Here is a 19,497-nt window from a genome sequence, read left to right as displayed (position 1 = left end):
GATATTTTAGTCCCAGCCTATCTCTAGTTAATATCATAATATAATTATTATTCCTATTTAGGATAAAAAGAGTATAAGGCCCAATCATGCTTGCCTTACTCACAGGAGCACTGCCATTGAGTTTGATGGGCCTGTTTGCCTGAGAAGGATGATCAGAACTTGAGCTATAAATTGTATGCTGTATTATTTTATATTTTAGACTCAGTCCTTTCATATCCCTTGATATAGTGTCTTCTAATCTTTATCAAATCAAATGCTTATCCCAGCATTTGTAAAAGGGCACTCTACAAAACCCAACCATTAGTCCACTAATCTAAATGAACCATTCTATCCCGAAGTGGGTTAGCACCAGATGTCTTTAAAATAAACAAACAAACCCGCTCCCTCACACAAAAACACTGCCAAATCCATGATAGTTTTTTATTTCCCTAAGCAATGTGGTGAAACACCATAAAGTAAAAAATCTTTGCAGATATGAGTGGATGCGGGGTGTTGGGAAATCTGCATCCTACATAAAGAATAGTGACAAACTGGGTGGAGCTTCCAGAACGAGAAGGATTTGTTTCACTTCATATGACATGTTTGTTAAGAAAAAAAAATTACAATGTAAAATTTATGTTATGTTCACCAGTTGCATCATGATGAAACAAACAGTATTGGACGTAAAACCAGATATGACAGAATTAGCTCCATACTAATGTAAATATCAGGGGGTAGCTGTGTTAGTCTGTATCCACAAAAACAACAAGGAGTCTGGTGGCACCTTAAAGACTAACAGATTTATTTGGTATCTGATGTATGTATCTGAAGAAGTGAGGTTTTTTACCCACGAAAGCTTATGCCCAAATAAATGTACTAATTTAATGTCATTTTGTTTAAAATATGGTAATTAAATGTACAATAACAAATGTGACCTTTTCAGTTACTCAGTCACCTATTCTGATTGACCTGTATGCTCTTGTTGGTGAGCAGTTATTCACACAAATAGTCCTGTTATATTAACATCTAGGATACAATGCCCAGTCAAGTCTTTGGGCCTACTTTTCAGCCTCACCTTCCTATTTTGCAAATTTTGCACCTGTAGTTGTTACATGTAGATTGCTTAGAGCTTTAGATAACTGATTACACCCACAAATTGTTCACTTAGCTTTTTAAGGGACTGATCTTGCATCATCAAAGTTAATAAGAATCAATTGATTTTTTTATTATTTTCATGTAAAACATAATAAGATTAGAACATTTGCAGTTATCATTGCATAACCCTACAATAATTGTACTCTTTCACTCCAGAGCTAGACAACCAGCGGGCTCAGAGAGTATTGGTGTTGCAACTAATTTTAATCCCAAAACAGTTCTGCCCACTGACTTGACCAATGACCTCATTCTCAGCATTGGTAGACATGCATCTACCTTGAAAAGAGACACAAGTTAATGTTTGAACACACACTCTCTCTCTCTCTCTCTCTTACTTTTTTTGTCAATGATGAGAAATAGAGTTCAATATTTGTTTTAAATTGGAGATTTGAGGCTATGGAAAAATCTAATGTTCTTTTTTTAAAAAATGGGGAACACTTCCTTTAACTGATGTTCTCAGTCATAAATGCTATAATACCAGAATAGATTAACTGTTTACTCAGACGCATGTTTATATCTGAAAAAGAGATGTTGCTACATATTTTCAGTCCCCCAGAGGCCTATAATTCCTGTGAAAAACACTGTAACAATGTAAAACAACCCAGTACGATCTTTCAACAAGTACCATTTTTGTAGAAAGAGAAAGCTATATCAGAGTTAAGCTATGTTCAATCCAAGGTCTAAAAGAAACCTAAACCCCAGTTACTTTTGTTTTACTTCCTTGGGTGTCTCTGGGGACTGAACAAATGAAAGAAATAGACACAGGTTTTGCTAGTTGTACAAATAATATAATGTCAAGCTTCTAGCATCAAGTAGCTGAATCTAAGGAGAATTCTATATTGTTCTTAACTAACATTCCTAATTTTGATCATTAATACTGAGCACTAGCAGTAATTCATCATCACTTCCCCACTTATCTTTATGTCCATCTCAAGGTGCACCAATAACATTAATGAGGACCATTTCCAGCAGTAGCCTAATGTGATACCACCAGCTAGTCTCAGATTTGGTTTGGACTTATGACTGTTTCATCCTATACCAGTGCAATATGCAAATGTCATAAGGCTGGATGACTAGGAGAGAGAGTGCACCATTCACAGGTTTATCCCTTACTTCAGCATGAAGGTACTGTTGATTAGGAAGTAGAAAGTACTAGGCCAATGAACTGTATTATTCTTTCATGTTAGCTTTGTTCTTCTGTAGATGAAAATTTTGGGGTGAAGATCTTAAACAGTTCCTAAATTACCACTAAGATAAATCAAAGCCGCAAAGCTTAAAAATAAATAAGACATACATAAACAGGAAAATATTATATAATCAACTGTTTTAATTGGGTGGAAGCTTCTTTGCTGTGGTGATTTAAAAGTGGGCTGGACAAAGCTCTATATTGTAAGAAACAATCCTATTAGATTTTTCATCTTTAACATGTATGATTCATTGTGTTTCCAAGATGGTAAGTTGTATACTCTTACCTCACCAACTACCATGCTGTGGTAGTATTTTCCCATACTGCTGAATCTTCATGCTTTTGACTTTGAATCTTTCGTTTTGGAACAATTGTATACTCTATTTCAAAGCAGAGTGCAATTTAAAAGCTAAAGGGCCATAGAGTTGCTGATAATATTTAGTAAGTTTTCACAGCACCCTCAGTTTTATGTCCTTTAGGGAACAATATCCTACATTGTCAGCAGATGGGCTGGATGATCTTACAGGTCTTTTGTCTCTAACTTCTGGGATTCTATGTACTAAGGTAAAAAGTCTTCCTTTTTTTGCAGAGCAGGGGGGACCCAGATTTTTAAAAAAATAAATATAAGATTTTTTTTCCATATGGAAGAAAGAGCAAAGAAATAAAATACTGTTATTATTTTCTCTCACAGAAAGTCACAAAAGGTGCTGAACTTCAGAGTCAAATTTGAATGCAGACTTGTTCCTAACTGGCCAGCCATCCCTGCAGGGAGCCCCTCAGAAATGAGAATTTTGGGGGTTGAATTGGATTGTTTTTAGTGAAGAATTAAATTCCCCTTGTGCTTTTGTTTCCAATATTATATTAAAGTCTAATATGGAGAGAAATCAAAGAATGCCTTCACAATTCGTCTTACATAATGAAACCTTTCATTTCAGTGGTAGCAGGATATGTACAGAACATTATAGGCAGGAACAGTTTTCTTATACTAACTTAACAATTTACTTCTACTAGACTTCTGAATTTAAAGTGAACGCATTTAAAGGAAGAATAGCAAATGCTGTCCAGGATTGTTAAATTATATAGGATTTACTATATTTGACATGTGCTGTCAGGATACATCACTAACACATTATATTACCAGGAAGATTGGCCTTCCTACTACAGCCTAGATACTGTATGCTGTTAGAAGGGTACAGAGGAAGTGTCAGACTATATTACTTAACATTCACATGCCAAATGGAATCTAATGGATAAATAAATATCTTTGGGAAAAGAGAATTAGATTTTACTTTCATATTAATACTGAGACCATGGAAAGACTTTCTGTTACTGAAAAAAAGCTGGAAATAAAGCTGTGGCTGAAACAGCCTTTCTATTTGATTTTAAGATTTCAGATGTAGTCTAATTGTTACACATTCTGAGGTTTTTGGTTCCCAAATATGTTCGATATCAAAGTGTCCTTTTGAGGACTGATCCTGCAAAACTGTTACACAAGTGCCTTTGTGTATAAAGAATCAGGTCCTTATTATTGTACTTTCTCTTTTATAAATATTTAAAATTAGGAACACATATTAAATAGTAATAAAGGTGGAAGTCGGTCTTTCTGCCTAGTGACCTATTTTAGATCACTGAAGCCAATCTCAGACCCTGAGTCAGTTCATCTGTTAGATGACTGATACTGTGTAAATGCAAATATATATGGTATAAATACTGCACAGAGAAGGTGAAATAATTATCAAATTATCACTAGATATACTTGAATTTTTAGTTAGCATGAGCCTTCCCTCTTTGAGATGTATTGTGAACATTTATTGTGTTATATTCTTAAAACAATAGGAAGTACTCTGAACAATTAAACTGTGGCTTTTACTCAGATCAGAGTTGAAAGGTTTTTTTTATTGCACCCTGCCGGTGATTTCAGTTATGACAAATTATGAGCATTCCTTGTATTACTAGTCAAGGAGAAAAAGTCATATAAAAATGAACTTCTGATTGTGAAGGTAATAAAATAGGCTTATTTTAGGAAAATAGAAAATTTAAAGTTTCTTTTGAATGAGGACTATTAGTTTGAGTTCTTATCTTCTTCAGAATTTCTTTTACCCAAAGTTCTTTAAGAGAACTCCATTTTTTAAAATGTCATAAGCATTTTTTTCCAGTCTTAAAGTATCAAGACATGCAACTTAGCATCAAACAACTGATAATCAGGACACCCTGAAGTATTCATTTGATATCCATCAAATACTAACAGCTATTTTTAGTAGCTTTAAGTGAAAAACAAATACCTTAATACTTAATAGTAAAATATTTTTCAGATGTTTAAACTATTGATATTTTATAACCCTTTTTATTTTAGGTTCCCCTAAAAGATGGGTAATTCCATTTATTTACATGTGGGAAAGTACTTTTCACTGTTCCTTTTTTTTAAATTATTTTTATGGTTAGTGTTACACTTCAGCATGATGCTGTAAAAGTAAACTGTGAATGAAATAGTAGAATACACACATATGGGCAACCCCCATTGATTTTGGATAAGAAAAACAGATAACGTCTGGGCATTTACTGAAGTACATTTATGACCACAGCTGGCCTATTTGGCTACATTTTATGCCTTCTGAGAGGTAGTAAGATTTACAAAACACGTGAATAAAACACATACATGCACAGACACATATGCATACAAATCTAGGACATTCCATGATAAACCAGAGAGGGGGTTCATTTTTGTCTAATGCCAAAATATGCTATTCCAATAGGTAGCCCAAATCTAACAAATGAAATCAGCAAGGCAGAAGATTAACGTGTGCTATTCACAAAGGGAGAAACAAGAGACTCGAGTCTAGACGATGAAACAGAATATGATTTGTGATTGTAGGATTAAGTTAGATACCCTATATACTTCTGAGGCAAGTTATGAGCCTTTTAAAAAATGCTTAAAAAAAAAAAATCATTTCAGGCAAACTGCTTACAACAAGAAAGGGGAATGGGCAGGCTCATGTCAAATAGAAAGGTTGGATTCTAGATTCACTACAACAGCCATTTTATTCTGTCATATGCTCGGCGTATATAAAATTTTCATTACATCATTAAGAAGTTCCAACAAAAATCTATTCAATGATAAGTGGAAAATTTCTTTTTAGCCAGTTTCACACATGGGGAAAAATTATATTTAAAAATCTCACCGTGAAATGGTTTCCAGTGTCCTGTGGCTGCAAAGTAATTCTTGGAAAGAGTTAAACAAAGTAGAATTGTTGATACAAATTTCTGTTGTCCTTTGTGTAATGATATCTCAAGGACAGGCTTTTGCAAGACAGCAAGTTAGGCAACATGGAGCCCTAAAGAAACTCTAACCATGTTAAACTTTGTAAGTGTTTCAAATTTTATTGCTAAGAGTAGAAAAATTAAAGCCTGGATTCCTTGGCTTAAGTACAAGTTATTTATTTTTTGATCAAACGGGAGCTAATGCATTTACAATAAAAAATAATAATAAAAAGGCAAACTTGAAAGTCAACAAGATCTACGCCTGTTAGAAATATGCATTTTTGAGGAAAACACTGTATAATAAGAGTCTAAGAAAATACCTATTTTAATCAACTCAAGACCACACTAATAGTCCTACAGAAAGTAAAGCAGGGTTTGTAACAAACAGAGGACCAAATTTTACCTCTTACACTGATGCAATTCAGGAATAGTTTCACTGAAGTTATTGGAGATGCTCCAGATTTATATCAGTGCAACTGAGAGCAGAATTTGGTCCATTTGCTGGAATTAGCAAAAATGATATTGTTTCATGTCTGCTTATTATGGTATATATGCATTGTGTATTACAATCTGGCGTATGAATGTGATCTAAAATTATTACACTAGGTATTTGCTTTCTTACTATCTTGTTATAGAACAACACCATACATTTATATACAGCATCTTACAATAAGAAAGAGAGGACACTACACTTTCAGTCTTGTTCTAAAGCTATTGACATTAGTAAGCTTAGAATCAGGTTGTTAGAGACCAAACTTCCCCCCAACTTCCAAAAGATAGAAGTCCAATTGTACGTGGAAAACTGCAACTATGGGTAAATTAGCCACTTTGGCATTTGGAAACTGAATACTGGGGTGAATACATATATAAAGGATAGGTTACATGCACAGTTACACAATTTGCACACACAATGGCACTGTAGATGCATGTGCTTTGCATCATGAAAATCCCACCCATAAGATCTGATATTTCCCAACTAACAGGGTTCAGCATGAGAGCTTTATGCCATTGGAAAGTGGATTTTTAATGAATTACACAACACTTGCTTAAAGCCCCTTTATTTTCCAAGATACCGGAGTTTAAACTCTTGGCCACTTATGTACAGCAAGAGGATAGGTTAGGTAATTTTTAGAGGATTCTAAAATGGATTGGTTATAACTTCTCCCTTTTTCCAGCTATACTTTGGACTCTTAATAGTAAGGCAACCTGACTTGACAGATAAAAGAATATGAAAAATAATTCCCATAAAACTTTTAAAATGTCAGATTTTTTAATGTAAAATATATGGAATAAGCGATGGCATGGCAGTGTATAAATTTTTACTGGCACTCATTTTGAATGACCTACATAATTCACTTCTGGTTTCACCATTTGTGAGCATAAAATGCTCATCCAAAGTGCATGCTGATAAAACCTTTTCTTTTCACTGCACTGCTATGTATGCTGTCTATACCTAATGTCATTCCATCAGGTGGAAGTCTGTGCAGCATTTTTTTCTACTCCCTGTCTTAAGCGCTGTAATTGTTGCTGGCAATATATTAACTAATTGAAGCTACAAGAGACATTTAGATTGCTAGAGTTTATATAAAATGAAATTATCTGAACTGTGTTTTTGGCTAATCTACCTACTCTTGTGGAAAAAAAGTACATTATCATATAGCTCACTGACTGAAGTTATAAAATTTATACAATATACTTTCTATTATATGAACAGTTAGGTCCCTTCCCTATGAAAAGAAAAATATGTGGTGTTTTGTCAAACACAAGTCCCAGAGCACAGCATATGTTGGCTGCTCAGTAGGATTTTTATCAGGACAAAGGTCTGTCTGCTGTGTGAGCCCAAAATGGAAAAAAATAAAACCCAGCTTTCCATCAGGGAGATGTGGAATTGCTGAGAGGAAGGAGTGATCATGTAAACAAGTTCTATGCAGTGTACACTTTGTTCTCTTTCTAAACTGGGACCAGACCTCTCCCTGTGGGTCATAGTACCCTAGATTCTCCACAAGCCATGCTGGAGAAAAGTCTGACTCCCTCAATGTACAGAGTGAGGCAGGATCCTTAAAGTGCTGGTATGGCTCCTGCAAAAGAGATCTCATCAGATTTTTTTGCTCTGAAGACTAAAGGAGAACACTCTTTCATCCATCTCCATTTCTGCACCTGCTGCATTTGTCTAGTGAGGTATGGATAATCTTTGGGGTCATTGTACCCCTATTCATTTCCGATCTCCTTTCAAGAGATCCTATCCCTTTGGATAGGAACCAGTCTCTTGTGTACTCACTGTTTCTGCTGTCTGGTGATGGGACTCAGGGGTGCTCCACACCCTCCTGCATGCCATGAAGTTTAGCTTCTCGTCAAAACTCTGCAGGAGCTTAGGGTGTGGACAGGCCTGGAAACTAGTCAGTAGGACCATAAACTGGCCACAAACCCTGAGTAGATGGGTGCAGCAGGTTGCAGCCACTGCTATACCTATTAGCTGCAGCAGTAGGGTAGCTGCATGGGTAACCTGTATCCTGCCTCAAGCCCATTTACTAGATACCAGTTGTCAAAGCAATGCACACACTAGATGCCTCTGATCCTGCAGATAGTGAATTTCCTTATGCTCCCCTGGAGTCTCACTGATTTCAGTGGGACTTGATGGAGGGGCATAAGGATTTGCTCACACAGATGCCTTTGCAGGGTGTGTGTGTGTGTGTGTGTGTGTAAAATAAATAAAAACAATAAGAAATGCAAGATTTGAACTGGTTCCAGAAATTCACCATAAGGGAAAATCAGTTTTAACCTTCATACGTGGCATAATGTAAACTTAGATTCTCTATAAACATAACCGAAAAAGGCAAGTGTGGGTACAAAGAAGTATAAAACAGGATACAGTTATCGTGTTTGTACAGTTTACATCTTCCTTTATTCCCTTATGTTTTGGTTCTTTAAATAATCGAAAATACTATTTTAACTACCATTTTCTCCCTTTAGAAATTTTTTTGTTTATTCAGAGGAAGCATCAGTAAAATACACCATAATTTTGTTTTTAAGTAGGAAGCTGTTCCTAATAGAAAACGGTAAAGGGTTTGTATACTTAGAATTATTTTTTAAATCTTTCTACTTCATACTGTACGTTTTGTAGAACTAGGTTATGTTATGTCATGTGTCTGTCTTGTGGAAGTCTTCCATATGCACCTAAGCAAACCTTTCTTATTTCACATACAGTGCTAGACCAATCTTTACTCATTAGGACTTGCTGGTTGATGGTGGAGAGATGGTTGGTCACATAGGACTAGGTTTCCTTATTTCCAGCTGCTAAAATGACTTTAAAGACAACTAACAATAAAAATAAATATGATCTTAATATCAACAATCTCCAGAGAGACTCAGACATTATACAATTGTCAATGGGAGGAATGTTGTCCCCACAATCCCAAATGGCGGTTAGAGGTTCCCACTATACAATCTCCCTATTAAGATGCAGTCCACACTGTGTGTAAAAGAGAGGGAGAGAGCAAAGAGAACCTTTATAATCAAACTACATGTGTTTCCATTAATTTACAAGACTTTTCAAATATCAGCGCCGGTCCTGCAAACAGTTAAGCTTGTGTGTAATGTTACTCATGTGAGTAATCCAATTGACTTCAGTGGAGCTCCTCACATGAGTTAAGTCATGTGTAATGCCGACAGACCCTGGTCTTCAGTGGGCTGGATTGAATCTGGGACCTCTGGAGCTAAATGCATGAGCCACATGGCTCTTAGCCAAGGCTGTAGCAGACTCATCAATCACCAGCTGGGCTAGATGCCACTGGAGGGGGACAGAGCACCACATCAAGCAGGCACAGGCTTAAGTGTTTGCAGGATTGAAGCAATAGATAAAACATATATGTCGGGGTGGCCAAATTTACTAACCCTCTGAGCCACATACGATAATCTTCAGAAGTTCGAGAGCCAAAAGACATGCACAATCTGCCCCGTGGGGTGGCCCCTGCCGGGGCACAGGGCTAAAACCCCAAGACTTCCCCCCCTCCCTGCATGGCAGAAACCTCTAACTCCACCATTCTGTCGCGGGGTAGAAACCCCGAGTTCCCCCAACAAGTCTGGTAGGTGGAGAATGGGGGGAGGCGTGGGAGGCTCCACGAGCCGCATTATAACTGTAAAAGAGCCGCCTGTAGCTCCCAAGCCACAGTTTGGCCACACTTGATATATGTGATATACAGATGTAGTTGGATGATAACTTGAACTGACAGAAATACACCCATTCCACATAGGTCCTGCAGGTACTCCTAAAAGCCTAGACATCACAACGGTAGTGAATCAGTGTTTCCAACACTGTAATGTAATTCCTGGACTGCCACTTTCAGGAGGCAGTGATAATGAAAAATGTTGGCTGTCTTGGAAGGTAGGTAATGGCATAGGAAAGCTTATAGTATGCATCCACATATCCACAGTTTGCTGAGTCGATTTATGGTTTTATGGAGAGGGGATATGAGGCTGTCTTTTAAATTGTAAATTGTAACAGGCTGGTTTAGAAAGCATTAGCTCAATAAGCCAATAAGTGTTTGCTTTAATTAGTATGAAAAGAAGATTTCTTGTAATTTTGACATCCTACAAATGCTACTGTGCAGATCTGCCCATTTTCACATGCAGGGTTGTGAATTATGGTAATGGAAGAGAAGTTGTTTATTCAAATATTTCAAAGAAGAATTCTGTGAACGTATGGGGTAAATTGCTGCTCTAGCAACGTCTTCAGTATTATTGACCAGTTTGAGACTTTATACTTTTTGTGATGCTCTCGGATCAGCTAGTCTGTACTGCCTGTACACAGCAATATAAATCAGTGCAACTCCATTAACTTCAGTGAAGCCACCCTGATTTACACCAGGTGAGAGTATGAGTTATTATTTCTATAGAGTGGATGTATTCAAAATGAATGCAAGTTGCTTGCTCGTTTTTAAATTAGTATCTCAAGATTCAGAGATCTAGCAGGGTTTGGTAAACCTGCTTTGCAAGAGGAAAGTGGGAAAGTTTGCTGGGCAGCTAATGGTTTACCCATCAGCTTTTGCATAGTTTAGCCCTTTATTTAAAACTCATACAAGAACTCAGTCTGCCTCCTACACTTTCCATAAACCTTTTGTGTGGCATCCCATATGGTGTAAATAATGCAACCAGCAACAGTCAGTTTCAAACTGTGGGCCCAGTTTTGCTCCTGGCAAAACAATAGGGTCTAAACTGGGACTATATGCCAATGTTTTGCTTGTAAACTGAAAAAATAGAGCATTTCATATATTATCATGTAGACAGGGACTATGCAAAGCTAAAATATCAGAAGTGGCCAGGCCATGCAGAGTAAAAAAAAAACCTGCCACTAAAATGTGCAGTTCTTTACATTTGTTAGGGGAAGAAGAATGTATTTCAATTTTATAATTTTTGAAGATACTTATCCAGGAAATAAACTAAATTTTCATTAAGTTTTATGTGGTTAATATCTTAGAAAAAAGTAATAGGTATTTGGCACTGAATAACATACCACTGTAGAGTCCTGTTGATATTTAGAATCTATTAAGCTTTTGTTTACAACATAGTGGTTTAAGTGACTGTGGAGGAATTAAGCTAGAAAGAAACACTCCTTCATGCAATGTTAAGTCACGATGAAGTAACAAGATTGTCATTATAAGATATTTGTATAGATTGCTCCATTTTAAAGTAAACAGTGTGTAGTAGTTGCACTCTACAAGCACTTGAAGACTATTATAAGAAAGTATGCAATTAAGAGTAAGTATTTGGTTTATACAACATCACAGTAAAGTTACAATGAAATATACATGTGGGAATAGATTGTGCAATTTTTGTGTTGGGAAGTGCTTTGTCACATTAGAGAGCCCACAAATTTCAATGAGACTAGTTGGAGGAGTAGATGTTTATCAATATGAATAAGAGTTACACAATCCAGCCCTTAAAAAAGAAAATTTTAGGGGCCAAATTCTGAGGGGCCTTTTTCCTGTTGAACAGTAAGTACACTTCTCCTTGAGTTGTCCCAGTGAAATAACATACTACTCAGTATGAGTATCGGTATCACAATCTGACCCTAGCTAACCAGGCAACTATCTGTGAAACCTCTAATGAAAAACCAGCAGTTTTATTTATTTTTGATTATTCTTGCATGCAGAATTCTTTGTATTGCAAATACTAACTGAAAGTCCACTTCCATCCATAAAGCCAGGGTTTGGCCTGTTGTTGAAAGAAGCTAAGCAAAGAGTGCACACTTTTTAAGTTTTTACATATGATTTTGACTTGGTCCTCTTTAGAGCAGGATCTTTTTACATTACTGCTGGGTTGAGCATGCTGGTGGAGTGCAGTAAATAAATAATGTGGCACAAAGTAAATATTTGTTCTTGTGTTAGTAGCCTTCTTTCAGTTACGCCTCAAAAGCCAGGGTATCAAGGTGGGTGCTATTCATGGAGAAGAAATTGCCAACAGGGAATTCATATGCTTTCTTCATACTGTGGGGCAGATTTACCACTGCATTACTCCATTTTTACCAGGGTCTAAAGCATATGTGGTATGTGTATTTATTTCACTGATGTAATGCTGCTGGGAAGAGATACCGGAATTTTGGTAGTACAACATGAATGAGGTTGACAACAATGTTTCTTTAGAGTAAAATAGGAAGCTAACTTTTGTGTCAGAGTAGCACAGATAGAGATGGTCTTTCATAATTTTTTTCCCAGTCTTTGTTAAACAATATACCAATAATTTAACCCTGGTAATGTCCCTACCCTCAAGCAAGCCACCATACAATCAGTCATGCCTTAATGATATTTTTCCAGATAGCACGTGAACCAACACATCCTACTGTTATAGACTTGGTGTTCTAAAAACCAGACAGGAACAATCCTTAGCAGGTGATTTGTATGTTTCACAATAGTGTCAGACTATTTGTATTAGCATAGTCCCAAAGAGCAAAGGTTTACAAAAGAAAGACTGTCAACTAACCAGTATCTGAATACTGGCCTACATTTTCTGAAAGTATGCCTGAGTCTGAGGGTGGGGTCGACACACAATATAGATTACTGTATTTTACGTAACGTGTTATGAACCAGATGTAAATATTTTGTGGGTTTTTTTTGGGGGGGGGGGGGGGTTGGATTTAGGTTCCCACTAGACTTTGTTCTCTGCCTCTATACCTACCATTTGGCATAGGCTCTAGCCAGTAAAATAAAACTGAGGGTGTTTTTTTTTGTTGTTGTTTTTTGCCTCAATTGCAGCAGCTGCAAAACAGATGTAAGCTGACATGAAATCTGCCAAAAGTCTCTTCCAAGTTTCCCACCCATTTTCCACCAAAGAGAAACCAGTCAGGTGATATGAACATAGTCCTTAAGGTAACAAAAAAGATGGAATCTCCCAATCTTTCCTTTTTAGAGACTGTTAAAAAGAAGCATTCTAGAAAAAAAACACCCCTAGATTTACTACTATGGAAATTAAAACAACCAAAGTTTATATTAGTAACAAGTCCAAAAAACATTATTCTGAGTAGCCTGGAATTAATGGGGACAAAAAGAGAGATTTGTGCAGAAACCACAATAAAAAGCACTGAAGCAGAAAGAAAATCAAATGTCTGTAGGACTTTATAATTGACATGACACCTACTAAATCCACCACATTTTCAATGCCTGAATTTTTGAGTATTTATTTTTTTTGGATGCTTTAAAATGCTACGCAAAACCCCATTGACTGACTCTTTGCCAGCATAATTATTATGCTGTGTAATTATCTGAAACTACTCGTAAATAAACAGACTGATATACACCTTGTGGGCATTTAACTAACTAAATTTCAGAATCAAGCAATACAGTTTGAAACTTAAGTGACATCCAAACCTTTGTTTCAACACAGTCCCTAGAAGTTTAATCATTCTGTTGTGTAAATGTAGTTACTAAGAGGCGCATGCTTGGTGTCTAACGTTTCTATGTACTTTTCCAATTTTAGCATTTAGTTGTATTTGTATTTATCATGTGTTTTTTCTCAAGGTTATTTGAACATCACATGGTGCTATAGAAGATATAAATGTTCAAAATAAATTAAACACAATTTAACATTTTTCTCATCCCTATGTTTATGAAATCAGATTAATCAGGAAATATACAAAAGATGAACTACTTCAGTCAGATTATTAATAACAAATTATAATTTAGTCTGAGTTCTCTCAGCATTTCCAGTGACATGAAGAGGGTAAATGTTGGCACAATGAAAAGACTAGCAACTAGAAGTTCGTGATCAGGTCCTTCCTTGTGTTCACTGAACATTCTTATGGCTACTAGCAATGAGTACAAAGAAAAATTAATCTCTCATCTCTAGAATGTATGACTCTAGCAGCTAAAGATTACTGTGATAAGCACCATAGAAAACCCCAAGCAGCCAAAACTCTTAGTAGCTGTAGTAGCTGTGGAAAAAATGATTTGAATTCTCCCTTAAGATGCAATGGTTTTGCTGCTGGTACTGCAGCCAAACAAATTTAATTTAAGGTGCCCTATTGGTAGATAACTATAACTGTCATTATATGAAATGTAAACAGGCCTAGGCTGTGCTCTTTCAATGAGTGTGTGTATGAAGGATCACCAAACAAGACAGTCCAGACTCTAGAGTGCTGGGCCCAGCCAAAGAAAGGGGTGCATGACAAGCCGTGAAACATATTCATTGATTTGCACGCCATGTTGGATGCTTCCAGTGTGAAGGCCAGTTAAAGCATACTTTGCCAAACACTGAACCCTCAATGACATCAGCACTCAGTGAGGTGCCAAAAAACAAAACAAAAAAACCTCACAAAAATGCAGACTTTACCAGTGTGCCAATCTGCCAATGAAAACATACTGCTGACAGAATTACTGCTGCCAAAAATGTACAGTGTGACATTTACTAGTATCCAGTAATGGTAGGAACGTCTAAATAACAAGTTGCTCCAGCAACTTTAGTTTCACACAGGATCTGCGTGGGCTAATGTTACTGGCTGTCCTAAATCCATCCATTCAGGCTTCATGCTGGCAAGCATGATTAGGACAAACACTTCTTACGTGCTTGTGTGACAGTTACATTTGTCTCTTTGTGCCCCAGTATCCCAGGGGCTTGGGATTTAGATTCTGAATTCCTGACCTTCACAAGTTTAAAACCTAAAGCTTTGACTTTGACCTACAAATATCATTATCCAAAGGATGACTTGTCTCACTGAGATGTATTTTTTATCATTAAGGTTGTTCTGCATTCTTAGTTCATTTACTGTTCTCTGTGATGATCCATATGCTTGCAGTAAACAATTGCCATCAGTGTCTTTCCCAATTGCCATGGCACCAAGAGTTACTTTCTGCTTAACTATAGGTGGTACTACGAAGCATTCTTCTCAGATCAAAAAAGTCTTAGAGACTTTGGACACATTCTTCATGCTGTCAATCTTAGAGCTCATGCCCTGCAAAAGGGGAGGGATATTTTTTCACAGGAACTCAGTGTTATTCAAAGGATTTTAATCAAAATGATTCTTCCTACTGATTAATATGTGTGCACACTAGGGGGTGCTCTTAGAATTGCCTCCTCTCTCTCTCTCCTCATAATATTCCTTTTACCATAATTGGAAGACATACTGCATGTATCAAGATGAAAAGACACCTCGTTTATGGCCTTTACGTCCTGAGCATTACCCCTTCTGCAGGAGGTCACTATTAACTGCCTTGAATTAGGGCTTCTCTACATTGGAAATTTTGCCATTTAAACTATACTGGTAGAGTTAAAGTGCCAAAACCCACCTACTGTGGACATAGTCACACCAGTGTAAAAGTGCATATACCAGTATAACTTATTCTGGTTCAGGACTGAAATAAGCTATACTGGCATAAGCCCTAGTATCGCCAGAGTTATATGAATATAAAAGTGCCTTATAACTGCATCAGTAAAAACATGACACCCCGCCACTGATATAGTTGTATCAGTATAAATTTTCTAGTGTAGACAAAGCTTCAGTGTTTAATATTAAAGCATGAAGCAGTGCTTAAACACTCCACAATCAAACTACCATTGTGGTTATCAACATTATGAACAACATTGCTGCTGTTCATGTAGGATCAATGTATGTTAAGAGATATATAAGGAAAGAGTTCATGCTTGTGCAACAAGTCACCAAGGCCTGATGAAATTCATCCTAGAATACTCAAGGAACTGACTGAGAAAGCATCTGCGCTATTAGCGATTATCTTCTAAAAGTCATGGAAGATGGGAGAGATTCCAGAGGACTGGAAAAGAGCAAATACAGTGCCAATCTATAAAAAGGGAAATAAGGACAACCCGGTGAATTACAGACCAGTCAGCTTAACTTATGTACCTGCAAAGATAATGGAGGAAATAATTAAGCAATCAATTTGCAAATACCTAGAAGATAATAAGGTGATAAGTAACAATCAGCATGGATTTGTCAAGAACAAATCATGTCAAACCAACCCAATAGCTTTCTTTGACAGGGTAACAAGCCTTCTGGATAGAGGGGAAGTGGTAGATGTTGCATATCTTAACTTCAGTAAGGCTTTTGATAGTGCCTCTCATGACTTTCTCATAAACAAACTAGGGAAATACAACCTTGATGGAGCTACTATAAGGTAGGTGCATAACTGGTTGTAAAACTATTCCCAGAGAGTAGTTATCATTGGTTCAGAATCAGGCTGGAAGGCCATATCAAGTGGGGTCCCTCAGGGATCAGTTCTGAGTCCGGTTCTGTTCAATATCTTCATCAATGATTTAGATAATGGCACAGAGAATACACTTATAAAGTTTGTGGACAATATCAAGCTGGGAGGGGTTGCAAGTGCTTTGGAGGATAGGATTCAAATTCAAAGTGGTCTGGACAAACTGGAGAAATGGTCTGAAATTCAATAAGGACAAATGCAAAGTACTCCACTTAGGAAGGAACAATCAACTGCACACGTACAAAATGGGAAATGACTGCCCAGGAAGGTGTACTGCAGAAAGGCATCTGGAGGTCATAGTGATCACAAGCTAAATATTAGTCAGCAATGTAACACTGTAGCAAAAAAAAGCAAACATCATTCTGGGATGTATTAGCAGAAGTGTTGTAAGCAAGATATGAGAAGTATCCTTCCACTCTACTCTGCGCTGATTAGACCTCAACTGGAGTATTGTGTCCAGTTCTGAGCGCCACATTTCAGAAAATTGGAGAAAGTCACGAGAAGAGCAACAAAAATGATTAAAGGTCTAGAAAACATGACCTATGAAGGAAGATTGAAAAAATTAGGTTTGTTTAGCCTGAAGAAGAGAAGACTGAGAAGGACATAACAGTTTTCAAGTACATAAAAGGTAGTTACAAGGAGGAGGGAGAAAAATTGTTCTCCTTAACCTCTGAGGATAGGACAAGAAACAATGGGCTAAAACTGCAGCAAGAGTGGTTTAGGTTGGATATTAGGAAAAACTTCCTAACTGTCAGGGTGGTTAAGCCCTGGAATAAATTGCCCAGGGAGGTTGTGGAATCTCCATTATTGGAGATCTTTAAGAGCAGGATCGGCAAACACCTGTCAGGGATTGTCTTGACAATACTTAGTCCTGCCATGAGTGCAGGGGACTGTACTAGATGACCTCTCGAGGTCCCTTCCAGTCCTACATTTCTTTGATTCTAAGTGTAACTATCACTTATAATCCTAAAAAGATGGTTTAGACTTCCATCTAAACTGATACATAGAGTGTACTCGTAGGATTCAAACACATGGAATGAGATTTGTAAATTACACATGGACCTGAATTGGGGTGTGGCAGAGCTGCAGCAGTTGAGGAGCAACTCCAGGAAGGAAATGCAGTGTGCATGCCAGCATGCTGAAAATTTTTGAGAGAATTATGCTTCCTGGTGATGCCCCCAATTGGCTGATGCAACACACTCTGTGGGCTAGTACAGAAGGAAGAGGGGAACATGACTCAGGTTCCTTCCTGCCATCTTTGAGGTAATTTGCACCCTGGGTTATTAGGAAGCAGCTGTGCTCCTCTGAGAACAGGGACTTAAGTTTTGTCCAGCTCTTTTGCTTGCAGTGAAGCCATGGGAGAAGGCTGTTTTTTACCTCTCTCCACTCTACTCTCACCTTCTCAACTGCACAGGGACAGGACACAATCTCATCCATAACTGGAAATTTATGTTTTGCATCAAATAAAAACATTTCCCCCTATTCAGTTTACATTCTTATATCCTGGCCACCACCATGGTATCACTGATTTTGGGTTTTGTTTTGTTCTTTAAATTACTCCATTGGGATTTGAACCTATCGCCTTTGGCAGCATAAACCTGTGACTGTAGCATTGAATCATTCATTAAAATTTCTTACTAATTTGCATAAAAGCCACTTTTTTCAAGCAACAGGGTAATAATGACCCCAAACTCACCTCCTTCTACTCTTATAAACCTGCATAATTGTTAGTAGTTTTGTTATTGGGCTCAGTGGTCCAGTAGGCTATTTCAAGCATGCCGATGAGTCATCTGACATAGAACGTCATAGAGAGACTGCTTATGCGTCTGTCCATTTGGAAATTGATGCAGGTTTCTATTTAAATCAGCAGCTGAAGTGTGAATGTATCTGTGACATTTTTGAGATGGTTCAGGAGGCCAGGAGTTGACCAATGATTCTCATGCTGCATGCCTACTAAAATTGAACTTGCAGGTATTGTGACATGCCCAGATTTGAAAAAGATAGAGCAAAAGACATTTTATGGGACAAAACTTTAGGAACTTCGACAATCAGATCATAGTATTTATTCAAATGGGGCCTGGTCCAAAGCCCATTGATGAGAATGGAAAGACTCATTGACTTAGTAGCTTTGCATCAGACCCCTGATACTTTGCTGTGAGAGTAACTGAAGTGGTTGTGAGAGGATTTTCACTGTTGTGATAATGGCAGAAATGATAATTTACCTGCATCTGCAGCAAGAATAGTTTAGGGTATGGGCAATGGTGGCAGCACTACTTTCTATTGCATATCTAAAAGTTTAGGGGTTCATGGAATGTCTACTTCTGGGCATGCTAGGGGGCAGCACCCTTTGATTCTGCAGTCAGTCCACATCCATTTCATCATCATGCTGTTGACTGGATTTCATATGTTCTTCTCTTATTTATTTTATTGCTGTAATTGGATAAAATTGAAAATGTCCTCTCTGATAGGGATAGCTTTGTTTAACATGTTAGTGAAATAATAGAATAGAGCCAATCCTTGACATGCCATCTAGTAGGTCACTAGCCAGAAGATTCATCCTATTCAGTGCTAGCTCTTTAGTTACATTCAGGATTCTTGGGAAAACACCTGCTACTCTGCTCTGTGGCAGTGGAGGGTCCATTAGTACCAAAGCCAGTGTGCTTCCGCTATTCCAGGGCAGGGCAGTTTTTGAGGTGCTCATGTAGAGGATGAGCACAGCCTTAATCTGTGAGGTTTAGTTCCTAATAAATCACACCCTTGTCATAACTTTCACTTGTATCTCTCCTTTGTTTCAGATTCCCAGGAAGGAAATTACAAATCAGAGGTCAACAGTAAGCCTAGGAAGGAAAGGACAGCCTTTACCAAGGAGCAAATCAGAGAGCTAGAAGCAGAATTTGCCCATCACAACTACCTGACCAGGCTGAGGAGATATGAGATAGCTGTAAATCTGGACCTCACTGAAAGACAGGTACTGATGGAAAGTAATGGATTTTAAAGTGTTTGTTTAATATTTAAAACTACCAGCAGCAGGCACTCTCCCCAGCTGATTTGCCCATAGATATGCTAATGTGTAAAATGAAAAAAAATTACATGTAATGCTAAAATGACACCCATTTATACTGCATGACAGTGTTGCTGTGAACAGATATTTATAAATTCAGTTAACCCATTGAAACAGATGTTTAACGTCAATGAGTCAAGAAGTGTATCCAGGGC

At 37.4% G+C, this 19,497-nt stretch overlaps 1 protein-coding gene across 2 annotated transcripts in view; it reads left to right on the top strand.

Moving 5' to 3' along the window:
• MEOX2 (mesenchyme homeobox 2) overlaps window positions 1–19,497 on the top strand; it is a 70,626-nt gene that overhangs the window by 32,170 nt on the left and 18,959 nt on the right. For both annotated transcript variants that reach the window (XM_034760552.1, XM_034760553.1), the window contains exon 2: window positions 19,077–19,249. In XM_034760552.1, coding sequence (XP_034616443.1) covers window positions 19,077–19,249 — 173 coding nt within the window. The remainder of the gene's footprint in view (window positions 1–19,076; window positions 19,250–19,497) is intronic.

Source organism: Trachemys scripta, chromosome 2 (assembly GCF_013100865.1).
Source record: "Trachemys scripta elegans isolate TJP31775 chromosome 2, CAS_Tse_1.0, whole genome shotgun sequence".
NCBI lineage: Eukaryota > Metazoa > Chordata > Testudines > Emydidae > Trachemys > Trachemys scripta.
This window is presented reverse-complemented; position numbering and strand designations above follow the sequence as displayed.